The 14,230-nt window shown below is 41.8% G+C and overlaps 1 protein-coding gene across 2 annotated transcripts in view; it reads left to right on the top strand.

Annotated features, from left to right (window-relative positions):
* The window catches only part of PDE1C (phosphodiesterase 1C), a 273,423-nt gene extending 259,707 nt beyond the window's left edge, over positions 1–13,716 (top strand). Inside the window, exons 18-19 of one of the 2 annotated variants that reach the window (XM_024737279.1) lie at positions 12,920–13,233; positions 13,661–13,716. In XM_024737279.1, the coding sequence (XP_024593047.1) occupies positions 12,920–13,089 (170 nt within the window). In that variant the 3' untranslated portion in view covers positions 13,090–13,233; positions 13,661–13,716. Of the gene's footprint in view, positions 1–2,997; positions 4,956–12,919; positions 13,234–13,660 lie in introns of those variants that run through there. The other variant, XM_024737251.1, reaches the window with a different exon arrangement.
* The last annotated feature ends 514 nt before the right edge of the window (positions 13,717–14,230 follow it).

Genomic DNA, 14,230 nt, shown 5'->3' with positions numbered 1-14,230 from the left:
TGATTTATTTGTAGTGAAGTGGATGGACCTAGAGTCTGTCATACAGAGTGAAGTAAGTCAGAAAGAGAAAAACAAATACCGTATGCTAACACATATATATGGAAGCTAAAAAAGCTGTACTGATGAACCTAGTGGCAGGGAGGAATAAAGACACAGACGTAGAGATGGACTTGAGGACACAGGGGTGGAAGGGAAAGCTGGGATGAAGTGAGAGAGTAGCATGGACATGTATACACTACCTAATGTAAAATGGATGGCTAGTGGGAAGCTGCTGCATAGCACAGGGAGATCAGCTCAGTGCTGTGTGATGACCTAGAGGGATGGGATGGGGGGGTGGGAGGGAGGCTCAAGAGGGAGGGGATGTGGGGATATATGTATACATATAGCTGATTCACTTTGTTATACAGCAGAAACTGACACAACATTGTGAAGCAATTATACTCCAATAAAGATGTGAAAAAAAAAAAAAGAAAATGTTTTGTAATTAAATATTGGTGATGGGGCTTCCCTTGTGGCGCAGTGGTTGAGAGTCCGCCTGCCTTTGCAGGGGACACGGGTTCACGCCCCGGTCCGGGAGGATCCCACATGCCGCGGAACGGCTGGGCCCGTGAGCCATGGCCGCTGAACCTGCGCGTCTGGAGCCTGTGCTCCGCAACGGGAGATGCCACAACAGTGAGAGGCCCGCGTACCACAAAAAAAAAAAAAAAAAAATTGGTGATGATTGCACAACCTTGTGAATAAAATAAAAAGCACTGAACTGTACACTTCAAATGGTGAATTATATGGTATGTGAATTATATCTCAATTTTAAAAATGAAAGAGCATGGAAGATAGATAAACAGCTCTAAAGGCTCAAATTCCTAGACAGTAAATGCACCTCACTTGCCATACGTAAGTAATACCAAACACATACCTAAATGCCTTGTGTGAGATTGTTCCAAATTATGTCCAGGGTGAGAAAATATTAAATGCTATAAGAAGCTGGTTATGTTCAAGGGAGCTGCGAGCAGGTTGCCTGTAATAAAATGACAACCAACTGACAGCAAAATTTGCATTAGCTACAGCAGATGCCAAAAGACAATGAAGATATCTTTCATAGGCTGAGGGAAAATAAAGCATTATATAATAGCTAAAATTATGAGTTATGAATGAAGGCGAAGTAAAAACATTTTAGGTTTACAATGACATAATTTAGCACTCCAGACTTCACTAAAAGAAGTATAAGGGACATACCTCAAGAGGAAGAAAAGTGAACCCAAAAGCAAAGTGTGAGAGACAGGAATTAATGGTGAGCACACAAGTAAATAAAGCATGTTGGTAAACGTGAGTAACTAGTCACCATAAAAATAATGTCCATATTTTTTACGTTAAAATAGGAAACAGAAGCTGTAGATGGAAGAGGGAATATTTAAGAGGGAGTTAAGGAATGCTAAGATCTATTCTGTCTTTGGGCAGAGCTTTGTAATTTTGTAACTTTTTTTGCAACACAAAGGATCATCAGTAAAATAATAGAAATATAACCTATAGCATCTAAGTCAGCAAATGAACAACAACAAAGAAAGGGAATACAGAAAATGTATCTACTTGATAGAAGGCAGAAAGGAGAAAAAAGAAGCAAGGAATAAAGAATGATTATAAAATTAGACAGTAGAATCAAGTCCAAAACTATCAGTAATAAGAATAATTGCAAATGGCTCAAACTCTGCTCTTAAAATACAGAAATTTGGATTAAAAAAAACAAAATCCAGCCCTGTCCTTCTTTTAAAAGAAACACTTTTAAGAAAAACTCCCAGAAAGTCTGCTAATGTATGGCAAAAGAAATTCCATGCAAAATATAAAGCTAGTTCTTTGAGAAACATCATCCATTTTAACATCTGTACAATATCCTGTTATATAAATGTGCCATAGGATGTTTAATCATTTTTCTGTTGATGGTGGTTTTCCATTTTTTTTGCTCTTGCAAACAATGCTTAACATAATGTTGGGCAAGAAAAGCAAGTTTCAATAAGATTTATACCATCTAACACAATCTGTATTATCTTTTAAAAACAAGCAAAAATAAAAATAGATATTTTATGGTTGCACAGAGATCCAATAATTGAACGACTATATGCACAGGAATAATAAACATCAAATTCTGGATGTTTTTTGGTGGGGGGGAGGGAAGGGTATATTAGGTACTTAAATTCTACCTTGATATTTAATCTCTTTAAACAAATTTTTGAACAAATGTGCAAAATGTTAAGATCTGCTTAAACTGTATCGAGAGAGTACCTGGGTATTTGTTATATTATTAATTATAGTTTCTGTATGCTCAAATATTATATATTAAAGAATTTCCTAGTGAAAAATCTGTGACTGTCTTCCGAGACAGTTTTGTTTGTCACACGTGTCAGTCCTGAAGCCACCAGAGACCACTTCATTAAAGAACTGCTTGTGTGGTTTCCAAAATTATCAAAGCTTTCTCCTGACACACCAGCACCAGGAAACTGCTCTGAGGACATCACCTTGATTCCTTGCACGCCCATAGCAAAGTGACTCTTAGATGGTAAAGTAATAGCACCTGCAGACAATTTTTTTCTAGTGCCAACTTCAAGTGTGCCCCATGAGGTTTGTGAACGCAGTCAAGCTCATGGGCGGGCCGTAAAGGATGGAGAGCTGAGCCAATGTTGGCTCTCGCTGGAGGAGTGGCCCAGAGCTTCACTTCCAATCATGACTGCTAACGATGGAGACTAGTCAGTGGCTTCTGAGCAGATGCCCCCAGCGCCTCGGTCACATCACTTTTCCGAAGTGATCGTTAGATGGAAAGGTACAGTACCGTAGTCATCCGCTGATGCAGATAGCTGATTGCTCCTGTGTGTGCAGCTTCTGGCTTGCACGGTAGTGTTGGCAATAGATGCAGCTCTGCTTCTAATCTCCGTTGCCTGATGTAGAAAGAGTTGGTGCGTTGAGATGCCAGCTGGCTTGCAATGACATTTTTTGTGTGTCCTGTTCTAGGGGACTACGGATAAAACATCCATTCAGAGGAGATGTTCCTCAGAAGAGAACTGACCAGCCCTGAGGTCTGAAGACATTTTAGGAAGCTTATGCTGCTTTTACAAAAACAAAATATTATGTGTATTGTAAGTTACTGAGTGATTAACTTCAAAAATGGTAACTTCTGATCTTCCTAATACAGGTTTTTAACAGTAAATACTTTGGTATGTATTGCACATCTATCAAATATCAGGGACAACGCTAGGTTCTTCACACGTATTATCTCATTTAATCTTCACAACAACCCTCTAAGGAAGGTACTGTTATCTCCATTTCACAAATTAGGAAACTGAGGCATACTCAGATAAATAGCTTGCCCAAAGTTAGCAGGTGGCAATCCTGTGCTCTTTGCTCGAGTTTCATTGTCAGGGGTGAAGACTGATGTCAAACAGTCCACACTGGAACAGCCTTTCTTTCACAGTTGTACTCTGCCTGGGGTAGAGCACAATTATGCAGGTACCGATTTCAGGCACAACTGTGGGGTGTGGAGGGATCCTGCATTGTCTTAATTTTAAGTAAAGATTCCCACGAGTGGTCTCTTTGCAATTGCCTTCTATCTTGAGTTCAGTTTAAGGGATGCCAGTTGTCATTCTTACTATGGACTAGAGCAAAACACATTTGTTATACGTGATTTAGCACTTCAGAGCTCTAGAACCCTAAAGAAATTTAACTTTACAGGCTTCTTCTGGCAGAGGTCATAGTTGGTGTGAGCAAAGGACAGAGCTACTGATTTGGCCTTACACTCCCCATCTTCAGATGCACACGTGGGAAAAGGCACACACTGATGAAAAAAAATCGAACAAAAGACTTAGCTTGCGTAATCTCCCAAATATTTTTCTCCTTTGAAAGAACATGCCTCATGTTCTTTGTGCTTGCCAGGAGAAACAAAATGAAAACAAAGAACTCAATTGAAGATGATCATCTCCTTGAGGGAGGGCTTTCTTATTCTTTTTTATTAATTATAATAATATTTTTATTAAATTAAACGATTAATCATTAAATCATAAGGTTGCAGGGCATTTAATAGACAGCAGTTGTTTGAATAAGAAAAGAGCTTATTTTCCAGCCTTACCTAATTGCTCCCGCTCTTTCACCTGTTTGTCAGAGAGACTTGAAAACTGTGCCTCAGCCTCTCCAGACGATAGTAAGACCTGAGTTGAGGTTACAGCTTTGGTGTAAAACAAAAGTGCTCAGGCCTCAAATTTGAAACTTCAAAGGAAAGGAGCTTGCCGACATTCTTCTTTGAGCAAACACAGGCAACAAATCTAGGTATCAAGGCATTGCTGATGCAAAGGAGAAGTACTAGGTTTTGTAGATTCTAGTCAACTGTGTCAGCTGGTGTGTATTCTAAGTGATTCCCCTCTTCTTTAGTAAATGAGAGATTTATGAAGGTTACTGAGTGTGATGCCGAGTAGTTTACTCATTCATTAAATATTTTTCAGCACCAACTGCTATCAGTGCTGGGATTAAATTCCGGGGATGCAAATGTGTATAACACCCTGTCCCGTCCTAATGAAGTTTATAGCCAGGATCAGTGATCTGTAGGCTGAAGCATAAGGAAGAGGTATCTCAAAGACCAGGGAATCAGTGGTTCGAGAATGGCTTCCAATGCAGGTGACTCAAAGAATTATTATGGCTCAGAATAGTAAATGCAAAGAGTCTTAAGAATCAAAAGTCATTTGTTTGTCATTTTCCTAATTACGTCAAGATTAGAGTTCAGGGACTGAAACTCCTTCCATCCTGGTTGGGTATCTAAGCCACACTTCCCATCTGGGGGTTCCAGCTCATGGTTAGGAATAGCCCAAAGTGATTGAATGAGCCTCAGTATTTGTACATGGTATAAATAGTTTAGAATGTGGGATAGATGATTCTGCTTTGCTTAAAATGGCACTGGGTTTCAGCAAAGTGTTTCCCTTAGGTAGCTGAATGGAAAAACAAACAAACATATATATATATATATATATATATGTAATTTTTCCCCACAAATGCCCATTTTGGATAATTAGCCTTTTGTGAATCACAGTGGTGTGTTCTTTGCCAAATAGTCGCAAATAAATTCATTAAGTTAATCTCTTCGTTGTGTGCTGAGGTCTTTCATGTGGTAAAATCCATTTGTACGGGGAATGACATGACTTTTCTATACTATAACAAGAAATCCACCAGGGAGGCCACCATTAAAAGGCTCCTGGTGATGACCTTTTATCTCCTGCGCTGTGTAATGATGGTAGCCACATACCAAGCACCTACGACATACTGGCACCCCGCGAGGTTGCAAGGTACCATACATACATTATCTCAGTTATAGCCCCTTTAAAATCCTCCCAACAACCATGCAGAGAAGTTACCATTTTCCCCATTTTACAGAAAAAAACAAAAACAAACCCAAAACCCTGAATCCCAAAACAGATTATCTCCTTAGGGTCTCACAGCTGATAACAGTTTAATCCAGTTCTGTGACACCCCAAACCCACGCTTCTCTCACAATACCACACCACCTCTCCCAAAAGTAGATCTTCGTGGATTTGATTCTTGTCACAGATCTTAGCATGTGGCCAAGGGTTGGCCACTCCTGTGTACAATGACCAGACCCTGTCAGCTGCCCCAAGCATCCCTCGAAACTTAAGGATAAGCCGACATATTCTCAAAACAAACTCGGCACCTAAGCCAGTGGTTCTCAACCTGGCTATGAGTTAGAACCACTGGGCGTTACAAACATACTTGCTTGGGCTTCACCTTAAAATAACAGATTACTTTCAAGACTCTTGGAGGTGGGGCTTAGGAATCAGTGAATTTGAAGCTTTCCAGGTGATCTGATGGGCATCCAGGGTTGAGAAATGCAGGTGGAAGCAAACAGCTTCAGGTTGGATGAAGGGCAATAAAACTATGTGGCTTATTTTTTTTGCCTGTGGCCATGTATTCCTCTGGGGACCTGGAAATGCTGGTCAGGTGATCTTTCCACACTAGGGAGTGGTTTGGTTCAGGCAGTGTCAACTGGCCTTTTTCTGGATAGCTTCTCAGACAGCAAGCTTCCTGTCTCCTGTGTTCTTTGCTCTGTAAGCTTCAGATATGGAACCAGTAGATTAGTTAGTATTCCCATTTTCTTGAGGAAGAGTCCTTGGAGAACCAGCCTTTTCCAATGTAGATGCTGGGTTTAAGTATTCTAGTTTTAATATAAACTACACCTTGAAGAGTTTAAGAATAGACCCTCACCTTAGACAGCACTACATCTAATGTGCATGGTTTAAGAGTAATTTTCTGGCTGGGTTCATGTCGCTAGATTGTATTTCTGCAAAAGGAAGGAAGACCTATCATCGTGGCCTTCATGTAACGCTCTCGTGTCTTGAGGAGACAAAGCAATTCCCTAGCTAGGAAAGTATTCTGCTGCGGAGTTTTCCTGGCAATTGCAAATCTTCCAGATAATTCCTGAAATGTAGGATCTGCCTCTGAGGAGAGGGATGGAAACTGATACTGGGTGAACGCCTACTATGTGTCAGCGCTGTGCTGGCTGTTTCTAATGCGTTGCTTTCTTGTCATTCTCAGGCCTCTGCAGTGAGTGTTACTGTTTTTTTCTTTTTATGGGAAACTGAAATTATGTGTCCCAGTCATATGGGGACAGAGAAAGAACTGAATCTGACTCCCTTCCAAGGATGGGTGAGGGGCGACTACAAATGAGATAATGGATATAAAGACGCTGAACTACACAGAAGACAGGCCATGCTACTAGGCTCCTTAAACAGCAAAGCCCCGGGTTCACAAAAAGTCGTTATACTTCACTTTCATTTTTAAAACTGTTTGCTGGGAAGCCTAAATATTGAACGAGGACCAAGTCTCCTGTTCTGGTGAGACAAATTAACATCTTCCACTTGCCCTTTAAGGAAAAGACCAGCTATGAAAACCAATTCAGCCAAACTGCTAATTTTAAAGGGTGTGTTTCTTCCTTTGGGACTGGGATGAACCCGTCTTGATTCCACTCTCTGTGGAGCTGATGTTAGTGAGAGGAGTCTTTTGGCTGATTGCGTGTCTTCCCACGAGCTTATCTTTGGAACGCAGTTAATTCATACCAAATGTGCTAGTGTGGGTGCCTCAATCAGAAACAGGTATAAGTCGGGTTTGGAATTCCAGATGCTCTGAGAAGTTGTCCCAGAAAGAAGCTAGAAAGAGTCCAGAGAGAAGACAAATCCAGAGGGCGAAACTGATGTCAGGCCGATTCTCTGAAAAGGGCAGAAGGTGTGAGCAACACCTTTTCCACCAGCCCAAGATCGGCGCCGCCAGGGATGGTGGTGCCTGTCCCAGAGTCTTTCCAGAGCTCCCCTTGCCCACCAGCAGTTCCCCTGGACATGGTCACTGTCAGTACAATAATAATAAAAGTTGCCCTTAACTGAAGGCCTGCTTTATGCCAGTCACTGTGATTCACATGGCTCACATGCCCCATCTGGCTGAGTCCTCCCAAGAAGCCCTGTTAAGTGTGTAACATCGTTATTCAGACGGGAAAAGTGACACTTAGAGAGGGGGGTGTTTGCCTAAGACTGAACAGCTGGGGGAGGTGAAGGAGGCTTTAAAACCAGGTCTCTCCGACTTCAAAGCACCCACTCTTGCTCTCACGCCTTAGTCAGACACCAGGAATGTCCTCTTTGGTCTTACTCTTTGCTTTTCCAAGTGCTCAATATAGTTAGGAAGGATCGCTGACTCTGAGTGTTGCAGATTTCCTCACAATCCTCAGGTGATAGCATCAAAGTTGTTTTTTCCAACAGAAAGAACATTTGTTTCTTCATTTCTCAGAGCTTTTGTCTTCATGTTAGACCCAACAGGAAGAACAAACTATGTGGGTAGGAGAGAAAAAAAAGCCTAATTTTGAAGACCACAGGTAACTTTAATTGATGCATAAAGGACTCCTCACCAGCCAGGCAGTTCGTTGTGATCAAACTATAGCAAGAGCCCTGGCTAGCTCTTTACAATTTGTAGAACACTTGCAGTGTGTGCAAAATATTATCACTGTCGTTCCCTTTGTGAAGATAAGGAGGGGGAAGATTGGAGAGACTGAAACGGTAGTTTGCAAACTCCGGCACAGTGGAATTATCTGAAGGGCTTTAGAAACTCCTGAGGCCTCAGCCTAACCCCACACAGATTCTGCTTTCATGAGTCTGGGGTACCCAGGATTTTTAAAAGTTCCCCAGGTGGTTCTCATATGCAGTGAGGGGTGAGAACCACCAAGTTAAAATTTTCATCCAAGACCCTGGGGCTCCCCTGACTTGTTTGCTTGTCTCCCGTGCTTAGACCTCTGGAACACCTGTTCCATCCCAAACCCACGTAGGTGAGGGAAGAGACAAAAGCAGCTATTTAAGAGACCTGTTAGCCACGATTTTTATGCAATTCCTTCCTGAGCCATTACCACACAAATTGCATTAAGGAGGAATGATTGGCTTTTGCTTTGGGGGAAGTATGATTATGACTACTAACAATGGTATTCAAGAATCCCATATATCACAGATATATACTCAAATTATTGATAGTATAAATGAATTACTATTTTAACTTATTATATGGTAGTTATTAAAACTTACTCTGGACTTTGGTCCCGGGTTATTTTAAATATGTGAGGTCTGAGGCTAGACCACTTGGATGTGAACCCAGAATCCAGACTTCCTGCAATGCTAGCTGTGTAAACTTTGGCAAGTTACTTAAGCTCAGTTTCCTCACTCAAACTTTGGCAAGTTACTTAAAAGCCTCAGTTTCCTCACTCAGAAAGGGGGTGATTGGGGCTTCCCTGGTGGCGCAGTGGTTGAGAGTCCGCCTGCCGATGCAGCGGACACGGGTTCGTGCCCCGGTCCGGGAGGATCCCACATGCCGCGGAGCGGCTGGGCCCGTGAGCCATGGCCGCTGAGCCTGCGCGTCCGGAGCCTGTGCTCTGCAACGGGAGAGGCCACAACAGTGAGAGGCCCGCGTACCGCAAAAAAAAAAGAAAAGGGTGGTGGTAGTGATGGTGGTGATAACAGTGCTTGCCTGTTGAATTGTAGTGAAGATTAAAGGCTGGTTCACATTAAATTCTTAGCATTGTGCCTAGTACACGATGTATGTCAGATATTATCATGATTTTACCATCACGGATCCTGAAATGAAAATCACAGGCTCAGTTCTTGTATCATTTTATCCTCGTGGAACGGATGTTGACACATCAATCCCTTGCAATTCAAAACTCATGGATGATTTGAGCATTTTTATAAGGACTTTGCATCAAATTTCAGACAGATATCAATAGACACTATTTTAGAAATGGAATGTATGGCAGTGGGATTTTGTTCTTCATGTAAAACAACATTTATGAGGCAATAAATGATTGTTTTTTATCTTGTTAGTGTATGTGTTGTGTTGTGTGTGTGTGTGTAAATGCAGTTAGAAAATGTCTACATGTGGAAATGTTTTTTCCAAAGGTCATGTTATGGCATTATCTTTGAAAAAGAAGAAAACACATGCAGAACACTCTTGTTTTTTTTTTTTAAAGGTGCCAATGTTAAAATTTTTTCAGAAGCTAAGAGTAAATCAAGTTTCTGCCTTTGGAGGCAGTCCTCTACAGCAGAGATTCAGAAACTTTCCCAGTTGCTGCTGCTATGCAGTGGCCCTGCAAGATCACACTGAAGCCGTGGGGGATTGAAGACACAGATTTGGGTTCTAATGCAGATCATGGTCTACCGCACGGGAATTAGGGTGCACGTAGATTAGACGAGCACTAGTGACCATTCCTTCTGCCTGCTGTCAGTGCAAACAACAGGGCATACCGAATTAATAAGATACAACATGACATGATAACGACAGTGATAATGAATTAAACCAGTCTTTCCGAAAGTGTGACGTGCTCCTGATAAAGGGGGCGCCTTGACCTAATCAAAATGAGAAAAACACATGCTGTTGGCTGTTCTTAGGGATTCATGATACATGTCGCCATCATTTAGGTCTCTGAGAAGTCCTGCCATGGACATACTAGTTTAACTTTAACACAGTTACATTTGATATATGAATAAATCGCAGTCTATTTTCTGAAGAAGAATAAGTCTATGCATTATTTTCCTATGGAAAAAAAAGTCGCTACCAAGCAAAGTGGCCTCAGAGAGAGAGAATAAAAAGTTGATGATGGCAGAGAAAGGGCGAAAGTCATAGACACCTTTGGGAGAAATTGCGTTTATGAAGAAGATAAGATTGAAACAAATGAGGATTAAAACTCCTAAAAGAGCGTTAACGTCTATGAAAAACAAACATCGTAATTGTATAATAAAGGATGATGATGTGTCAGCTTTTGTCTTGAACTTTTCTTTTCCTAAGCCCATTTGAAAGTAATATAGAGAATGACTTTCCCAAGTTCAGGCTCTGTGCAGAGAAACGTGTCTTTGTCAAATCTTCATTAGCCAATGAGATCGTTTTCTCCAAGTAAATTGCTCTAGGGGACAAGAGCAGACTTTGTGAACGTGTCTCCAAGAGGAAAAGGGTCAACTTGTTGATAAGCATATGAAGGGGAGGGGATTCTGTTCCCAATTTGGTTCTTCTCTGCTTGGGGCGGGGAGGGGCTTGGGTTGAGGGAGCAGAAGAGGATTGTAACACTACTGCCTGGGTTCAGCTGTGGGAGGTACCCAGTCATCGAAAGGGAAAGGGCCAGATCTCCTTCCAGAAATATCTCAGGAATCGCCAAAAGACAAAGGAAAGGGTCCTTAAGCGGCCACAGCACCACCCCGGAAGAAAGGTCCTCATTAAATTCAAAACGGTGCCCTCATCCCAGGTGCCGCTGTTTTGCCCTGTCATCATTTCATGTTCCCCTGTAGAGGGGAAAGGCAGTCAATGCGTACAAACAGCACTCTGTGAATTTTTATTTTTTCCCACATTTTGAGTGAGGGTGACAGCAGGCATGTAAGTATTTCCACAATCTCGGTGGGGAGCCGATCTCTATCAGCGGATTCAACTCTATTTGCAGCGACTCCAGTGGCAAGGAGAGCTTTCGTTCTGACGATCAGAATTCTAGCAAACGGTAAATGTTTCTTCATGCTGAGAAGTGGGAAATTCAATAATACTTTGGCTGGGTTCATGCTGAGTAGTGAAAATAGAATGAATATGGAGAGGGACTGTGACTTAAAGAGCAGTAAATCAGCTAGCCCAGAAGTGTGGGGACCATCAGCTTTTAATTCGAAGCCCTCGCCTGTTTCTACTCCATTCTCCAGGGTAACGGGACTGTTTTTATATTTGTTCCTAGAGTGTTTTGTGCTGCAATCCCTTGTTTACCCCAAGAAACAGAATTAAACATTCGGAGATTTTTTTTTTAATCTGCATATACATTATTATGGCACTATAGGACCATTTGCTGAAAATCTTAACTTATGCGTTAGCCTAACTCCAAAGGCAGAGTAGGTGTGGATAGTGTAGAGCTTGTAGTAATAGCATTACTTATTATGATTGAACACTTTTTCTTCTGTAAGCAAGTCACAGGTTTCAGAGGGGGTTACTGGAATGGAAGCCCCATGAGGGTAGAGGTTTCTGCCTGTTTTGTTCATTGTTGTATCAGCAGGACACACAGTTAAGTGCTTTAACAAGTCGGTGAATGAATATTGATCTCTAGCCTGTGAAAAGCATACTCAGCTGTGAGTGCTCTGAAAGGTCTCGGACTAAAGTGCAGAGTAAACTCAGTTTTCCTGACTTTCCTTTATGTATAGTTTTGTAGAATAGCTTCGATACTTGATTCTATGGAAGAAATTTTTAGTAGTATGTTTCTTTTTAAAAAGTTACATCACTAAAACTTGATCATCATAGAAAAATAGAAAGTGTAAACAATTAAAAAGAAATAAAATTGCCATGTTTATGCTACTGAGATAATCACGGCTATGGTTTAAATGTAAGTTCTCCCAGATTTTCCTATGCACACAGTTATATGTTTTTATAATATTAAGATTAGATGTATATATGCTTTTTTTCATTCAGCAGTACTACATCCTAATAGGTTTGTAGTATATATCACTGTTGTTTTAATTTTCAATTCCCGAGTCACAGAAATTGTTGAGCATCTTTGCCAATGCTTTTTGGCCATACGTATATCTTCTTTGGCAAGGAGTCTGTTCAGATCCTTGCATATATTTAAATTGGGTTGTTTGTTTCCTTTTGTTGAATTTTAAGAGTTCTTTCCATATTTTGGGTACAAGACCTTTATACATGTGCTTTGCAAATATTTTCTCCATGATGTGCTTCTTATTAGCACTCTGGGATTGTGTGCCACTTTGCAACCCTAAAAGCTTACATACAGTGCTAAGTGCTGATTAATGAGATGGCTGTGCTCACCTGTGTTTGCTTTGCTATTTCCCAAAGTGACGCCAGTTCTCCCTCTCACTTCCTTAACCCCATCCATTCATTGTCAAAGAACCTTTGTATTCTGGGGTCATCACTGTCTATCTGTAGGAATTTTTTTTTCCTAGGCATTTGTCGTTATTTATTTTTGTTTGGTTTTTTTTGCGGTACACGGGCCTCTCACTGTTGTGGCCTCTCCCTTTGCGGAGCACAGGCTCCGGACGCGCAGGCTCAGCGGCCATGGCTCACGGGCCCAGCCACTCCGCAGCATGTGGAATCTTCCCGGATCGGGGCACAAACCCGTGTCCCCTGCATCGGCAGGCGGACTCTCAACCACTGCGCCACCAGGGAAGCCCTGTCTTTATTTATTTTAAGTGAGTGACCAAAGTGATGATGTGCTTATTCATCTATTTGCAATAAGATTTCTAGTGAGAGTTCAACCCTGTTTGTTTCCTGGTTTTAAAGAAAACAAACAGGTCTGGGGGCCAGGAAGTCACCCCCAGGATTTAGGAGCACTGTGTAGTTGGTGAGGCTAACCGTTGTCTGTCTTCCTTTGCATGGCCTGCAGTCATCAAGCCTCCTCTGCGTCATTTTAAACACCCTGCTTATGCATCTAGCTCCTATGCACCTTCGGTCCCAAAGAAAACTGACGAGCATCCTGCAAGGTACAAGATGCTGGATCAGAGGATCAAAATGAAAAAGATTCAGAACATCTCACATAACTGGAACAGAAAATAAATCAAGGGGAAGAGGGAGTGAAGGAGAGGCCTACCCATCTGCCTCTGGGCACTAACCAGCCACAGTGGGATATGTCTCCAGAATGAAGCCTTCAGGGCTGGTGCTATCATTGTTGACTCCACCAAGGCACGGTGAAGCCTATACGTGAGTTTCCCCTTTGCTGTTCTGTTATAGAGCCATCAGTCACAGGATTTGGAAGTCCATGCAGCCTCTAGCAGCAAACCAGTAAGAGGCTTGTCTCATGCGGCTTTTATTGGTATAGAACTTTCAAAGTCTAAATTGGGCCCAAGTTAAAATGATGCTACCCGTTCAGAAAAAAATGAAATTCTTCCCATTGACACTTTTTTCATCCCTGGAAATTGACTTGCCCCAATGAGAATATCGGTTTAATAATAATCATTATATTTAAGAAATGCACTTCTAAAAACATCTTTTCCAATTTTTAATACAAATATTCACAATTCAAGTAAACATGGAACTTTCAAAGTCATTGCATTCCCAACAAAAGTTGTACTTCTTTTTTTTTTTGTGGTACGCGGGCCTCTCACTGTTGTGGCCTCTCCCGTTGCAGAGCACAGGCTCCGGACACGCAGGCTCAGCGACCATGGCCCATGGGCCCGGCTGCTCCACAACATGTGGGATCTTCCCGGGCCGGGGCACGAACCTGTGTCCCCTGCATCAGCAGGCGGACTCTCAACCACTGCACCACCACGGAAGTCCAGAAGTTGTACTTCTGAATCGAACTATCTTAGAGGGAAAGGAGAACTGATGAATTGTATTCATATGTATTTTTGAACTTAGGCTTCATAAAGCAGATCCAAGTTAAAAATAAAGACTGTTGTCTTTGGTTCTCATTGTATGCCTCATGCCTGATAGCCTTGCTGTACCTTTAAGAACATGAGAGTTTACAGGAGATGGATTTTGGATCTGCTTTTCTCCCATCTTTCCTCTTCACTCACGGTAGACAATGCCAGAAGTCAATGGGATGCCTGTACCTCAGGGACTCCTGGTTTGAGATTCACCCAGGAAATGTCCATTTAGTCTTATGGTCCTGGTTCAAGAGAGTATAAAATGCTGAAGCTAATTTGAATTCCGTATTGGCAGATTTTTCTCCGTAAGTTTGGAGGTGACTGTCAGTTAA

Source organism: Neophocaena asiaeorientalis, unplaced genomic scaffold, assembly GCF_003031525.2.
Source record: "Neophocaena asiaeorientalis asiaeorientalis breed wild unplaced genomic scaffold, Neophocaena_asiaeorientalis_V1.1 scaffold612, whole genome shotgun sequence".
In the NCBI taxonomy this organism is placed as follows: Eukaryota; Metazoa; Chordata; class Mammalia; order Artiodactyla; family Phocoenidae; genus Neophocaena; species Neophocaena asiaeorientalis.
The sequence above is the reverse complement of the archived record's forward strand: the minus strand, read 5'-3'. Positions and strand labels throughout refer to the sequence as shown.